The sequence below is a fragment of the Kwoniella bestiolae genome, chromosome 2 (genome assembly GCF_000512585.2).
Source record: "Kwoniella bestiolae CBS 10118 chromosome 2, complete sequence".
In the NCBI taxonomy this organism is placed as follows: Eukaryota; Fungi; Basidiomycota; class Tremellomycetes; order Tremellales; family Cryptococcaceae; genus Kwoniella; species Kwoniella bestiolae.
The window spans coordinates 535,500-549,003 of record NC_089242.1 but is presented as its reverse complement, the minus strand read 5'-3'; the positions used below and the strand labels follow the sequence as shown (position 1 = coordinate 549,003).

At 47.4% G+C, this 13,504-nt stretch overlaps 4 protein-coding genes across 4 annotated transcripts; 3 read left to right on the top strand and 1 right to left on the bottom strand.

Moving 5' to 3' along the window:
* Window positions 1-430: 430 nt before the first annotated feature.
* I302_103341 (uncharacterized protein) lies at window positions 431-2,917 on the top strand (the record flags this gene model as incomplete). Its single annotated transcript, XM_065869654.1, has 7 exons — window positions 431-637; window positions 701-802; window positions 860-1,056; window positions 1,116-1,380; window positions 1,446-1,525; window positions 1,581-1,668; window positions 1,724-2,917. The coding sequence occupies 7 exons, from the start codon at window positions 431-433 to the stop codon at window positions 2,915-2,917; spliced, it is 2,133 nt and encodes a 710-aa protein (XP_065725726.1).
* Window positions 2,918-3,511: 594 nt separating this feature from the next.
* On the bottom strand, window positions 3,512-3,809 carry I302_103340 (uncharacterized protein; the record flags this gene model as incomplete). The annotated part of the gene is made up of 2 exons (XM_065869653.1): window positions 3,512-3,707; window positions 3,802-3,809. The coding sequence occupies 2 exons, from the start codon at window positions 3,807-3,809 to the stop codon at window positions 3,512-3,514; spliced, it is 204 nt and encodes a 67-aa protein (XP_065725725.1).
* Window positions 3,810-8,935: 5,126 nt separating this feature from the next.
* I302_103339 (uncharacterized protein) lies at window positions 8,936-11,228 on the top strand (the record flags this gene model as incomplete). The annotated part of the gene is made up of 4 exons (XM_019188711.1): window positions 8,936-9,203; window positions 9,278-9,606; window positions 9,678-9,754; window positions 9,833-11,228. 4 exons carry the CDS (start codon window positions 8,936-8,938, stop codon window positions 11,226-11,228), a joined length of 2,070 nt encoding a protein of 689 aa, XP_019048273.1.
* A 609-nt stretch (window positions 11,229-11,837) lies between these two features.
* On the top strand, window positions 11,838-13,288 carry I302_103338 (uncharacterized protein; the record flags this gene model as incomplete). The annotated part of the gene is made up of 5 exons (XM_019188710.1): window positions 11,838-12,062; window positions 12,134-12,556; window positions 12,649-12,888; window positions 13,007-13,135; window positions 13,229-13,288. 5 exons carry the CDS (start codon window positions 11,838-11,840, stop codon window positions 13,286-13,288), a joined length of 1,077 nt encoding a protein of 358 aa, XP_019048272.1.
* Between the last annotated feature and the right edge of the window lie 216 nt (window positions 13,289-13,504).

The window sequence follows — 13,504 nt, the reverse complement described above, 5'->3', positions numbered from 1 at the left end:
CTCTCGTTTTCTTCTCCTCTTCTTGAGAATGAATCGCTTGCTTGTATATGGGAGAATGATCAAATACCTAAATCGTATAAGTCACTGGTTTTGTCAACAACAATACATTGTCGAAATCCACCCCAGTTGATCGTTTGTTTCACTTTTCCAGTACACCAGACAAATGAAATGATTGCATCATCACTTTTCACATCTTTGCTGCTTATCTTTCCATTCCACGTGGTTTTAGCGTAATAATTTTGATATTTCTGGTGGTACTGCATGTTCTGAGACCGTCCACCCGATCAGACTGGGGCGTAGTCCTAGTTGTTCCGACATTACTTGACTATCCATCCGCACTCGTTCGAATCCATACTTTTCCAACTTGTTCCTTCAACAATCTGACCTTACGACATATATAAAGGAACAACAAGGAATAATTACTCACACCATGCCAGGATCAGTCCGACCTCGTCCTTCTTCGCCCACAGCTGAGAAACAACCTGCTGCTAAGAAAGCAAGAGCGGACGCAACGACCAACCTTCACGAGTCGATCAACTTGCCCACTCCACAGCAGGTTCATGCGTACCGAGAGGGATATAACCAAGCTACACCTTACAAGTATGCTGCTATCGAGGGATTGCTGAGTGATGATCTGGTGAGCTGTTTTGCCCCTATGTCATGTAGTTACAGGCTGATAGCTAATCTTTTCACGATTTAGCTTGAAGCTGTCGTAGAGGAGTCATGGACATTTGGGATAAGGGGAGAGGAAGGTAGTCATCCTGGATGGGGTTGGGAGCAGAAAGAAACTGATATCTACAGTGTAAGCGCTTTCATGCTGTTTTCAATGATCCTGCGCTGAATTACATACATTCTGCAGATTCAACAAACTCCCGATCTATCCTCATTAGACCCCGCTCATCTACCTGACGAAACGCTCGAGGCTCTACCTATGACAACAAGGTTGAAGAATGCTCTCTACTCCGAAGAGTTCAGAAATTTAGTGAGAGAAGTTACAGGATGTGGTCCTCTGTCAGGAAAGAAGACGGATCTGTCTGCTGGTTTATATACCACTGGGTGAGCTAAGCTTCTCCCCGACTCGATAAGATCTCCCAGCTCATTTGACGCCTGTGTAGATCACATTTGCTCTTACATGACGACTCTATCTCGACCCGACTGATCTCCTATATCCTCTACCTCCCCAACTCACCTCTGGACGCACCAAAGGCAGATGTCAAATTGACCCCTTCAGCAGATGGGAAATTCTTGAAAGGCTGGGATCCTAAGTGGGGTGGTTCTCTCGAACTCTTCCCAGTGGAGAACGGAGAGGAGGTCGGTCCACCCGGGACGAAAAGGGTTGCTAAGGTTGATGTCAAATGGGGTCAAATCGTCTTTTTCGAGGTAAGCTGTCAGGACCTCTCTCTCCTCTCAGAGCAAACGTCAGCTAACACCGTAAATATCACCAGGTACAACCTGGTAGAAGTTATCATTCCGTCGAGGAGGTCATTATCGACGAAGGTAGACAGAGAATGGGTGTCAGTGGATGGTAAGTCAGATGACTTGAGCATACCAAGGGAATGTGAATCTGACAGAGTCTGCAGGTTCCACCGACCCATGAAAGGGGAAGATGGCTACGTACCTCTTGACAAGGAGAAGCTCAAGGCTGAGCTCAGTTCTTTGGCTCAGATTGTGGGTATTTTAAGCTCTTCAGCGGTATGCTGAGCTAATCTCAACACTTTTGCAGACCGCCGCTCCCACAATACCCTTCACACCTTACGAGTGTGAACCCCCCGCCGGCCTAAAACCCTCCGATCTCACCTTCCTAGCCGAGTTCATTGCACCTTCCTACCTCACCGTACCAACCCTTGAAAAGCTTTCCGGCCAATTCGCTGAAGCTTCCGAAATCGTCTTACACAACTTCCTCGCTCCTGCCGTAGCAGCCAAGCTCAAAGCGGAGACCGAATCAGTCGACAAGAGGGATTATCCTAACGATTTGATCCCCGCTCAAGATGTCGGAGAAGGCGATGGATGGGTTATCCAAGGTCCAGCATCCAAACATCGATACCTCAACTTAACCGGCGATTCAAAGAGTACACCAGTGTTCCAATCAATCCATCAGAAGCTTTTCCCATCAGAAGCATTCCGAGCGTGGTTATCTGTTGTCTCATCTCTCGCTCCCTTGGGTCGAAGAACCGAAGGCAGACGATTTAGGAAAGGTCTGGATTACACTCTTGCCAATGGGGAAGATGGAAAGGGCGATGCAAGACTAGATGTATCCTTCGGAGCGACGTGGTGGGCTGACGTACCTTCCGGATCGGACGAGGAAGAGACATTGGTAGATCACGGAGGATGGGAATGTTATCTCGCCGCTCCCGATGAAGGTGAAGACCCCGCGGTATACCAATCTTCCCACGCCAAGAAGTTGGCCAAATTAGAAGCCGAGGAGAACAAGGGGGTTAAACCTATCGAAAGTGTCGCTCCAAACCAGGAGAAGAAAGATGCTCACCCCGTCGAAGCGGATACTACCGATGGACCCCACCCCGTAGAAGCTGTTACAGCATCTGGTAAAACCCACCATGCTCATCACCATGATCACTCGAAGCCTCACCCTGTCGAAGCAGCCACAGCAGATAAAGATGGCCAGGGACCATCGATATCTCTCAACGGTACTGAACTCGAATTCGACCCCGATCAATTCTCTCCATCAGACTTCGACTCGGACTCGGAGATGGGAGATGACGATGATGGACCATTATTGACCCAACCTGTCAGCTTCAATAAGCTCCTTTTGGTGCTTAGAGATCCGGGGGTGATGAAGTTCACGAAGTACTTGAGTGCTCGGGCGAAGGGGTCGAGATGGGATGTCAGTGGGGAGTGGGAGGTGGGAGTTATGGAGGAAGCTGAGGTTGATGGGGACAAGGAGGAGGATATGGCTTAGGTGTGATGGGTGTGCTTGGGTCTATGTACGGTTTGGATTGATGAGGTTTTGGTTGGGTGTACTATAGAGATGCAATTTTGTACATACTGCATCCGAAATCTTTCTAATTGCGGCGCAATTATACTCACTATCACTAAACCACGTCATACTGTGAATCACTACATATCCCATGACTACATTGTTCAACAAGTCCTTATGGCTGATTGAAGCAGTTCTTTCAAGTCACAGTTCATCTTCGGGAATGCCGGGAATGCCAAATCTGACTCGAAGGAAGATCCAAAACTCCCTAGGTTGGTTCGAGAAGGGATGAGACATCGGTTTTAACCAACCAAGCGATCGGAGCCACGCACCCAATTGATTTCGTCTCAACATGGGTGCATCAACTTAGCGATCAGAGGTATCAAATGGGTAACATCTACCTGACGGTTCTCCTCGGTCAGTTGGATCTCATGAAGAAGACACAGTAGTAAAAAATTCAAAAGATCCAGGAAAAGATTCAATACAACCCATGAGTATAGCAACATATCATCAGTAAATCGACCTGTCTGTGTATCATTTCTCCCCTCTGATCCGTCTCATAGTCCAATTCACCCGTCATTGATCCTGTTCTCGATCACGTCTGCTCATCCGTGCTCCGTCTTGCCTCTGCTCTACTTTCCATCTTCTCCTCGCCTCTTTCTCCTTGTGTCTCCTCCAGACCGCCTCTCTCCCCTCTCTCCCCTCTCCGCCTCCCTTCCCCTGTCTCTCCTCCAATTTCGTCATATTGTCCTCGTTCCACCTCTCCCTCCTCCTATACCCCATGGTCAGCATGGCTTGCGCTTCCATTCGGTCCTGCTGTGAATCAACTTTTGGCTGGTTTTGTTTGGGACACTTCGAGAACATACCAACGCATTTGTGGGCAGGCTGAATCTACAGAAGGTACGAAATGACCTAGTACCACAACCTGTTAGTATCGCTATGTTCTCCGAGATACAGCAGAGGCAGCTTCATTCTTGTCCAATCTGCATTGCGGAGAGATGCCGAGGCCCCCTAACAAAGACCTGGCATGAATATATATATATATATATGGCTCATTGACCCGCAAGGACATATTTTGGGTCTACAAATGTACGTCTCAGTCATTACAACCTTATGGCATTTCGTACATTTGTCTATGTCACGATGCCCTTCAATGTCAAAAACATCATCAACCCACTGAGCGAAACGGGGGCAGAAGAGCAGCTTACGAGTCTAAGGACCATGCACGTCGGCAGAGATCGTTGATCAGCACAGGAGAATTGGATAGGAAAGGCATATGTAAGACTTTATCTGATGACACAATGGGAGTTCCGACGAGGTTCAGATTATCCCCATAGTTGATTTATGTTAGCTTAGAAGGATGTGAAAACCTCTGTCAAACTTCAATTAGCGTCCGCTCTCTCAGTCGGTTGGCTCCACTAGTCTGGCTATTCTCCGTAATACCTGTCCCAACAACTCACATGATTGATGATAACGTAGGGCCTTTTGCAAGGTCGGTGTTGGCCACTTGACAGCCTCCTCGAGCAAGTACCTCAGGGTGGCGTAAAAGATGGTATTGAGATTGAGTCGCAGATGAATCAGGACTAGATCCTAGTGTAAAGCTCTTGCATGGGGGACACACGACCCATCATATCAATCAGAATGGACCACACTGGCAATAAGGCCGCCGGGACATTAATTGAACTTCTACAGAGTGAAGGTAGACTGTGGCATCAAGCGAAAGAGCTCAATTTCAATCAGTCGACCGTCTTCGATCATCCAACCACGATAGGACATGCCTGAGAAATCTTTCCACTACTTTGCATGATGGGATTCCAAAATATCATACTCAGACCGCGCGAGATCCGGTCCAGGCCACATATGGCACCCGCAGTGACACTTCCCTTCCAGTTCTCCCCTCGGTTTCTCGACATCAATTCTACTCCACACCACACCTCACGGGCCACCCCATCACGAAGGATTCGATGCGACTCACTCAGGACATCCTTCAGGCGTACAAATGCATGCGGCAGGTATCAGGAATCAACACCTATCATTCCCACACCACTCCTTGAGGAGATGTCAGAACTATTTTTTTAATTTCTCGATATCCCGACCGTGTTCCGATGGATCCTCGAGAACGAAGGGGTATGAGTGCACCAAAAGTAAGGCAAACTTGCAGAAAACTCTGATCTGAGCTTAGTTGGTTAAAGCGAAGGTCTCATACCTTTCGAATGAAAAGAGCTGAGCCTCGATAGAGGTGAAATCCTTAGCCCGCAGTCCGAATCTGCAATCCGAGTCTTATCTGAAGGGCTAGAAAGACCACATAAGACTTTCATTTACATTTAGAGCCAGCCTTGCACGAGCGATGCCCTGGACAGTATTGATGATTGAAAGTAGTTGCCCGAAACTGCATTATCCATTAAGGGCAGCCGGTAATGCGTATGGGATTATATTTTGGCCAAAAGTATGGCCAACATCAATTCTGGCCCTGATCGCTTAGTTGGTTAAAGCGAAGGTCTCATACCTTTCGAATGAAAAGAGCTGAGCCTCGATAGAGGTGAAATCCTTAGCCCGCAGTTCGAATCTGCGTCGGGGCAATCTTTTTGAGCTCTTTTTTTCGAGTTTCCAATCATTTTTCAAGCGGATTTGTGCCTCCACGACCTTCTTCTGGGTCTGATCTATCACGTATGAAAAGATCAGAGCGCCAGATGACCTCTGACGCATGTTATAGGCCGTCCAAGACGGTCGGGTATTATTGGGGTTTTGGGTGTGGCGGTTGGATTCTCAGACGGGACGACTGAACATCTCTGCCACTTTGCGAATACGAGTCGTGCAGGGATATGGTTCAGCATCTCTTGGATGAGTCATCGCTTGTATATCTGGTATGTTGGCTTATGTGAATAACAGTGTAATCCGATTTGTGAAGCGATATTCACTGGTGGGGTGGGTGCCACACCATGTACTCCTGAGGTGCCACATTGGCCTCTCCTCGTTTTTCGTGCCGCACCTTCTCACGATATGCCCACTACTTCGTCCAATGTCCGAGTATGTCTTGAGACAATACCAGAACGTCATCAACGTTGCATACACCTCATCTCAAACCGATCGCAGGATTGTTATAGTCATGTTGATCCGCAAACTGGTATCCCATAAAGGCGCTGAACACAAACAGGTTGTAGTGTACTCACGGAAAATTACCTTGTATATGTGTGAGGTCCGTCCACACAGACCCCTCCTTTGATGGTACCTTTCCCTTTTAGCTCAATTCCCATCAACCCTTACGCCTTATCCTCAAAAATCATCGAAGAACCATCGTTCTTCATCATCTCTCGACACATCTTTATCATTCAAAAAGCAATGCTTGCTCTCCAAAACAAAAACTACAGCACCCGGGATTCCCAAGTGGTCCCCCACCTTGGTACTAACCGAGCGATACCCAGGATGGCTTCGCAGAGTTAGATACATGCCTAATAGTATATATACAGTAGGAAACGATAAAGAACTATGAAAAGGGGTCTGTGCGTTGCACATCCGACTGTGGACTATACTATACAAAATTACTGCCCTAACTACCAGTTGAGCCCAGGAAAGACTTTCCTCTAGCCTTAGCCAGCGCTACCGACACCCCAATCAGCATCCATGAGTAGGACACGCCCGGCATCTTCCATTTCCTCCACTCCCTTAGCTTTGCTTCGCAGAGCGGACGGGATGCGGCATTTTCTGGGTTCTATGGCCGTAGATGAAATTTGGGCTCCTACTTGATTATACATAACAAGCGGATTAAAGGCGGAGGTCTGAGCGTAGTTGCGCACGGACGTTTTGATGTCATTTTGCGATGGCGTGCAGAGAATTCGAGAATATGGGGTTGAACATCACTGATAACGACCGGATAGGAATGATGGTCGCTAGGTTGATAATCTTTTGGTTCATTCAGCATACTAAGTAATCTGCGCTGATCCAATAGTTCGTCTCCGGATCCATCGGATATCTTCGCATCCAAGCAGCGATAGCAAATATGGTTTCATCTCACGAGGTTTGTCAATTGAGGTCGGAGATCGCTGGGCAAATGAGGGGAGGAGAACTGTGAATCCGAGGGGTGTCCAGATGAGGCTCAGGCCTGTAATGCGGCTGCAATCTCCCTTGCAATCGTGACTGTCTGTTGGGATGAGATTTTGCTTGCATGTGTATCCGCAGGCTTCCGCTCGACTTTCGAGGACTTGTCTGGGAGTTATCCGACGGAGAGGAGAAATCATAAAATGTCACAATACCTTTTCCAATCCGACTTCGACGAACATGCAGACCACGCCTCCGGTCCTCTGTATAACAAAATATTGTGAAGGGGAAACGATGCATTCTTCGTCTAAGCCAGTTTCATTGGACTTTATTTGTCAATGACACTGCACTGAGATGCCGCCAGCGCATAACTGAACGTGGATAGACTTCACGATGCTGTGCTTCAGATCGCTCGAGCGTAAGAGCCTACAACAGCTCGGTCTCTCTCGCTGAGCTATTTTTGGTGGACGTGAAATGTAACGCCTTGACGAAGTGCGCCAAATCGAACGGTCATGGCCATCTCATGAGTACCTCGTCATCAAGTGAATGGGTGACCCTATTGATCAGGTTTATAAGGAGCACGAAGACTATTTGTGGTCACGATTACAATCGTAAATAGCATGCTTATTCTATCTGAGGATAAGCATCAGCGCAAAAGTAAACAACTGGACCGTCTCGTTTCGTACGTAGACGGCAAACATGAGAAACTATGTACAGTAAATGCTCAAGACATGTGTTAGTATCTATCGGAAAGTCTCGTTAGCAAGCTGTGTTTGTGAATTGGAGTTGTTAAAGCATTAATTCACCAATGGATGAAACGAGGGTTTGTAACTGTAGTATCAAACCCTGGAACGCAAAGATCGACGGTCTCTTGGTTTGTTGCCTTGGAGTGCTACTGGATCTGACAACTCGAGAGATTCAGGGCGGAGCATTCCTGAAGAGTTAACGTAAAAGAGACAGAGGTGGTTGTTTACTCGCGACTGGCTTTTACAATCCACCATACAGTTGTAGCATGAGATAAACAACCAGGCTGAGAGTGAATCCTAAGAAAATGAGGAATGGACGATAATGAGATGAGCATAGGACGCGTTTCAGTTCATACCGCATTGACCAGCCATATCTCTTTCCTACTCTATATTCTAGATTCGTACGCTTGGGTATCTCGTATACACATACACCGTTTCATCGACACCTTTACAGCGTTACTGTTCACTCTTTCATTCTTCATTGTTCTATGTATAGATGTCAGATAGGTCAAGCAAGGTAAGGTCAGGTAGACTGCATCCTCAAATAGACATACATACGACAGCGGCAACCACGACATCATCAAGACAATAACGAATAACCAACCGACGAAACACCTTGCTCTGAAGAGAAAAACAACCCTGAAACGACCTCTACTCTTTTGGTGCCTACTCCCCCCTTACCGAACAACAATTGCACGGGTCTATAAACAACAGCTAAAACATCATCCATCCACCATACATCACTCCAACAACCCTCATTACTCTCGGATCTCATCGCACCTACCATCCTATATCCTTGTTAAGACCAGGCTTGTTATCAATTATCATCGACCCTCATCCTCATCTGCATCGCCTCGACACTTGACGACCAACGATTGGAGCCAAAAGTCAAAAGCGAACAAAACACGACTCCAACTCTGATCACACTCCTTTCTCTTTTATATACTATACCTCGAACTTGATCTCGGATCGGATCGTTACGGGCTCTCAATATATAAAACAACACCCTCTTCACTTTCACTCCTTTACTACGACAACCACAAACTCACCTATCAACAAACAAGACAACAAACCACTTTACGTTCTTTATAATAATAACATATTTAAATACCTTCGCCCCGTTCCTCCTCTCTATCTCTATCTTTAGATAGACCAGAGAGATACAGAATACAACAATACATATATACATTCTTTTATATCGACTCCAGACTTCAGCAAAATGATCAAACCTTCTAGGAGATCCAACAAAGCAACCATAAACACATTCATTTCTATCCTACTCGCCTCTTCTATCGCTTCCACCTCTGCATCCACCAACCTCCAGCCAAAAGAACGACAAGTAAGGCATCGTGATTTATCTGCTCGCCATGTGTTAGGTGAACGAGATGCGGGGGCCGTCCCCGGTGGATTCAAGATTGTCGGTGATTCTGGTGTATCGGCGCAGATGATGTTTTTGGGTACTGAGAAGACGGTGTATATACTTGACAGTGAGTGGACCGTTTCTTCCTGAGTTCTCCTCGTTGACGATGATAACCCATACTGACTCGTACTCCTCCGTTAGAGGCCGAGAACAACTCCATGTTGGTGACCAACTCTGATGGTCTCACACACCCAGCATGGGGAACGACATACGACCTCTCTTCCAACTCCGCTACAGCCATGCCCGTTTCGTCCAACACATTCTGTGCTGCTGGTTTGACAGTCGCCAACGGATCATGGGTTGTCTTTGGTGGTAATCAACCTGTAACATATGAAGGTGTTGCTACCAAAGATGCTGGTGGTAAAAACCCTTACCTCAACACTGATGGTGGTGCTGCCATCCGATTGTTGACCCCTTGCGACGATGGTAATTGCGCATGGCAGGAAGGTGGTGACGCTTTGACCATGTCTGTGAGTGCATTAGTTCTCCGCATTGAATGTAGCTATATGTACAGTGTTGATATGTGTTTGCTTGTCGACAGGGAAAACGATGGTACCCTTCTGTAGAGATACTGGGTGATGGATCCCTCATCGTCCTTGGTGGTGATAACAATGGAGGGTAAGTGGATGATCCCCTTTCCGCTTCATGTTGTTGTCTCATCCAAAGGAGGCTTGTGCTAACTTACACCATACACAGATACGTATCGACCTTTGTGCAGAACAACCCCACCTACGAGTACTGGCCCAAGAAATCATCAGGTGGTATCCCCATGGACTTCCTCAACTACACCGTCCCCGTCAACCTCTTCCCCCTCACCTACCTCTTACCCAATGGTAAACTCTTCTTGCAAGCCGCCTACAAGACCATCTTATACGACATGGACACCCGAACCGAAACTCCTCTTCCCGACATGCCTTACTCCGTCCGAGTCTACCCCGCTTCCGCCGCCACCGCCATGCTTCCTTTGACCCCTGCCAACAACTACACCGTCTCTCTCCTCTTCTGTGGTGGCTCAAGCGCACCTTTCAACAAGTCATCCGACGGTGGAGCAGGCTTCAACGTCACCGCTGTTCCAGCCGATGATACTTGTGTGAGAATCTCTCCAGAAGATGCCAATCCTCAATATGTAGACGACGACCACATGCCCGAAGGACGAAGTATGGGTAACTTTATCTGGTTGCCTGATGGAACCCTTTGGATGGGTAACGGTGTCAACATGGGTACCGCCGGTTATGGTGATGAGAAATACTCCATCGGTCAATCATACGGTCAAGCACCACTTTACCAACCTGCCATCTACAACCCTTCCGCACCCTCCGGCTCAAGGTGGTCGAGAGACGGACTCGGTGAATCAGTCCAAGAACGAATGTACCACTCCACCGCCATCTTACTTCCCGATTCATCCGTCTTGATCTCAGGTTCCAACCCCAACAAAGATGTCACCTTTGAACAGTGGGGTACATCATACGAAGTGGAACAATGGTACCCCCTGTGGTACAATGAAGAACGACCTGTCCCATCTGCCTTCCCCACTTCGCTCTCATACGGCGGTGATTCATGGGATCTCACCTACACCCCACAAAACTCTACTTCAGACCCGTCAAACACCAAGGTCGTAGTCATCCGAACTGGTTTCTCCACCCACGCCATCAACTTTGGTCAACGATACTTGGAATTGGAAACTTCATACACTAAGAACTCTGAGACCGGTGAGATCACCCTGCACGTCTCTCAGATGCCACCCAACGCGAACATCTTCCAACCTGGTCCAGCGATGATCTTCCTCACCGTCGACGGGGTCGCCTCGCAGGGTAAGATGATCATGATTGGTTCCGGTCAAATCGAAACTCAACCAGTATCCGCCGCCTCGGTCTTACCCAAATCTTCGACCACTTCGTCCGAACCCAAGACCAATGGAAATGTCAATGGCACTTCTTCGGACAGTTCCGAAGAATCAACTACAACCGCTTCATCAAGTCAACAGAACGCTGCTGCCAAATCCTCGGCGGTAGTTTCAGCAGGTCTGAAATTATCTACTGCTCTCTTGAGCGGTTTCGTAGGATTGGTAGGATTGACTTTGACTGCTTTATAGTCAAATGACTTTGAACGGACATTTCTCTTTTGCCTTTTGCCATGATCGGAATACATATCCCATTTTCTTAACCTGTTGTGTATATAATATCAATCAAATACCCATTCTTTCTTTTCCTGTCATAGACAAATTCTTCAACGCACCATCGACCTTGCTTATTCTCCTCCTCCTCTCTGTATATTTGACCCATTTTCCCGATCATGAGCCCGCGCGAACAAACAGGACCAGAGTATATCATTAATAGCATTTTATTATACGGCATTGTTGTTCATGCAGAAAACGTGCTTCCACTTGAGGCTGGGGTTGAAATCTGTCTCTGCTCCGTCTGCTCGCACACACAAACGAACTGAATTGGTCAGTAATCTTGACTCGTCGGTACATGTATAGTACGATGCTTTGGCCCTTTCGGGTGATGACACTACGCGCTGGTGACTTGACTTGTTTGACCATCGGCCATATCCGGTCCGTTTGAATATGAAAGAGAGGAGAGAATCGTTCGAGAGTCATGAGTCCATCAACCTCTCGTCTTTCTTACTCTCTCATACCACTCATTTGGCTTTAGCTTTCTCTAGTACCGCGTGATCTTATAATTATCGACTGTCGATCATCATGAGTAGGAACATACTTACACGTCTACCTGAAAGTCTGGCCAGTCCGACAGGCATCCTGGTCGGAAGAAGTTCTAGGATGACTCGTCAGATACCGATAAATGGTGTGTCACATCTGAGGAGATGGAATAGCAGCGGTACGACAGGTGGTCTGTTGTCGAATCTGGCCAGATCGACTGTTCATAAAGTCGCAATCTCCGGTTTTGGAGAGGGTACGAACGACCTGGTAAGTGACCTGACCTATCCCACCATTAGGTAATATCATATCTGAGAAGGATGAATCGATCTCTTGTGTAGTATGACAGAGCTAGACCGTCCTACCCTCCCGACGCACTACACAAGATCCATCAGACCATCTCTCGTTTCTCAGGAGGCGAACGGTGGAAGATCATCGAGCCTGGTTCGGGGACAGGTATATTCACGAGACTCCTCCTATCTCCGCCGCCAGCTTCGAATGGAGGTGCTCCAAGCGGATACCCGAATTTCCCAATTGATACGCTGGTTTCGATCGAGCCTTCCCAAGGAATGAGGAAGACCTGGTCAAACGGATTACACAGCAAGATACCTCAGAAAGCGTTGGAGGGCAAGACGGTGCAAGTTGTTGAGGGTGCTTTTGACGATTTTCACAAGGTGGAGGAGTACGGGTTGAAGAAGGGTGAGGTGGATGGGGTGGTAGTTGCGCAGGCGTGGCATTGGTGCGATGATCATGAGGGTGCTTTGGTGGGTTTGGTCTCGTCTATCTTCATAACTACCCTATATCATTCACAGTAAAGTCGAGGGGCAACATACTAAGTTGAGGTGCTCTATCGCAGCGCGAGATATCATCCTACCTCCGTCCCTCCGCACCTCTCATCCTCATATGGAACCTCGAGTCCCGCCAACCTCATTGGCAAGGCGAGATCCGCGATTCGTACGAGCCGTATGATCTGGGCTCGCCGCAGTACTATAAAGGACTGTGGAGGAAAATGTTCGAGACGCAAGCTTATATGGAGTTGTTTGAGGAGAAGGAGGAGTGGATTACCACTTGGGGAACGGGGATAAGCGAAGATGAAGTGAGTTGGTCTCGCGTGGGATACGATATTTGACTTTTCTGAAGTCATCATTGGAGTGATTGTCCTTCATGAAAAGGGAATGTATATGCTGATTTCCTCTTACCATGGTAATACTTAGCTTATTGACAGGTTATTCTCCAAATCATACTTGACATCTGCCCATCTCTCACCGGCCGATCGAGAAAAGTTGGAAACTCAGATACGCGGGATCGTACGAGATGCTCAACACGATTGGGTAGATAAGGATGTAAGTGTTTGTGTTCCTCCTTCTCCTTGTACCACGTCTGCACGAGTTCGCACAGCTAATTCACGTTCCTTTGTTTTGGATGGTGGGGAGCAGAAAGGCATATTCCAGTACAAGTATGATACCGATATCGTGATACTGAGGCGAAAGGCATGAGTCAAGATCAAAGTGAGAATCGATCTGTCACTGTGATCGTGATCGAGAGAAAGGAAATGGACAGCATCATGGCGGTAGATTGCGTGCAATAAGAGATATCAACGAAGGATACACTCACAGGTATAACAGCCCATCATGGCTAGAACGTTTATTGTAGTTTATAATGCATGATGAGTTTAATAATCTATATACACATAATAAACGTAGAAATGCCAG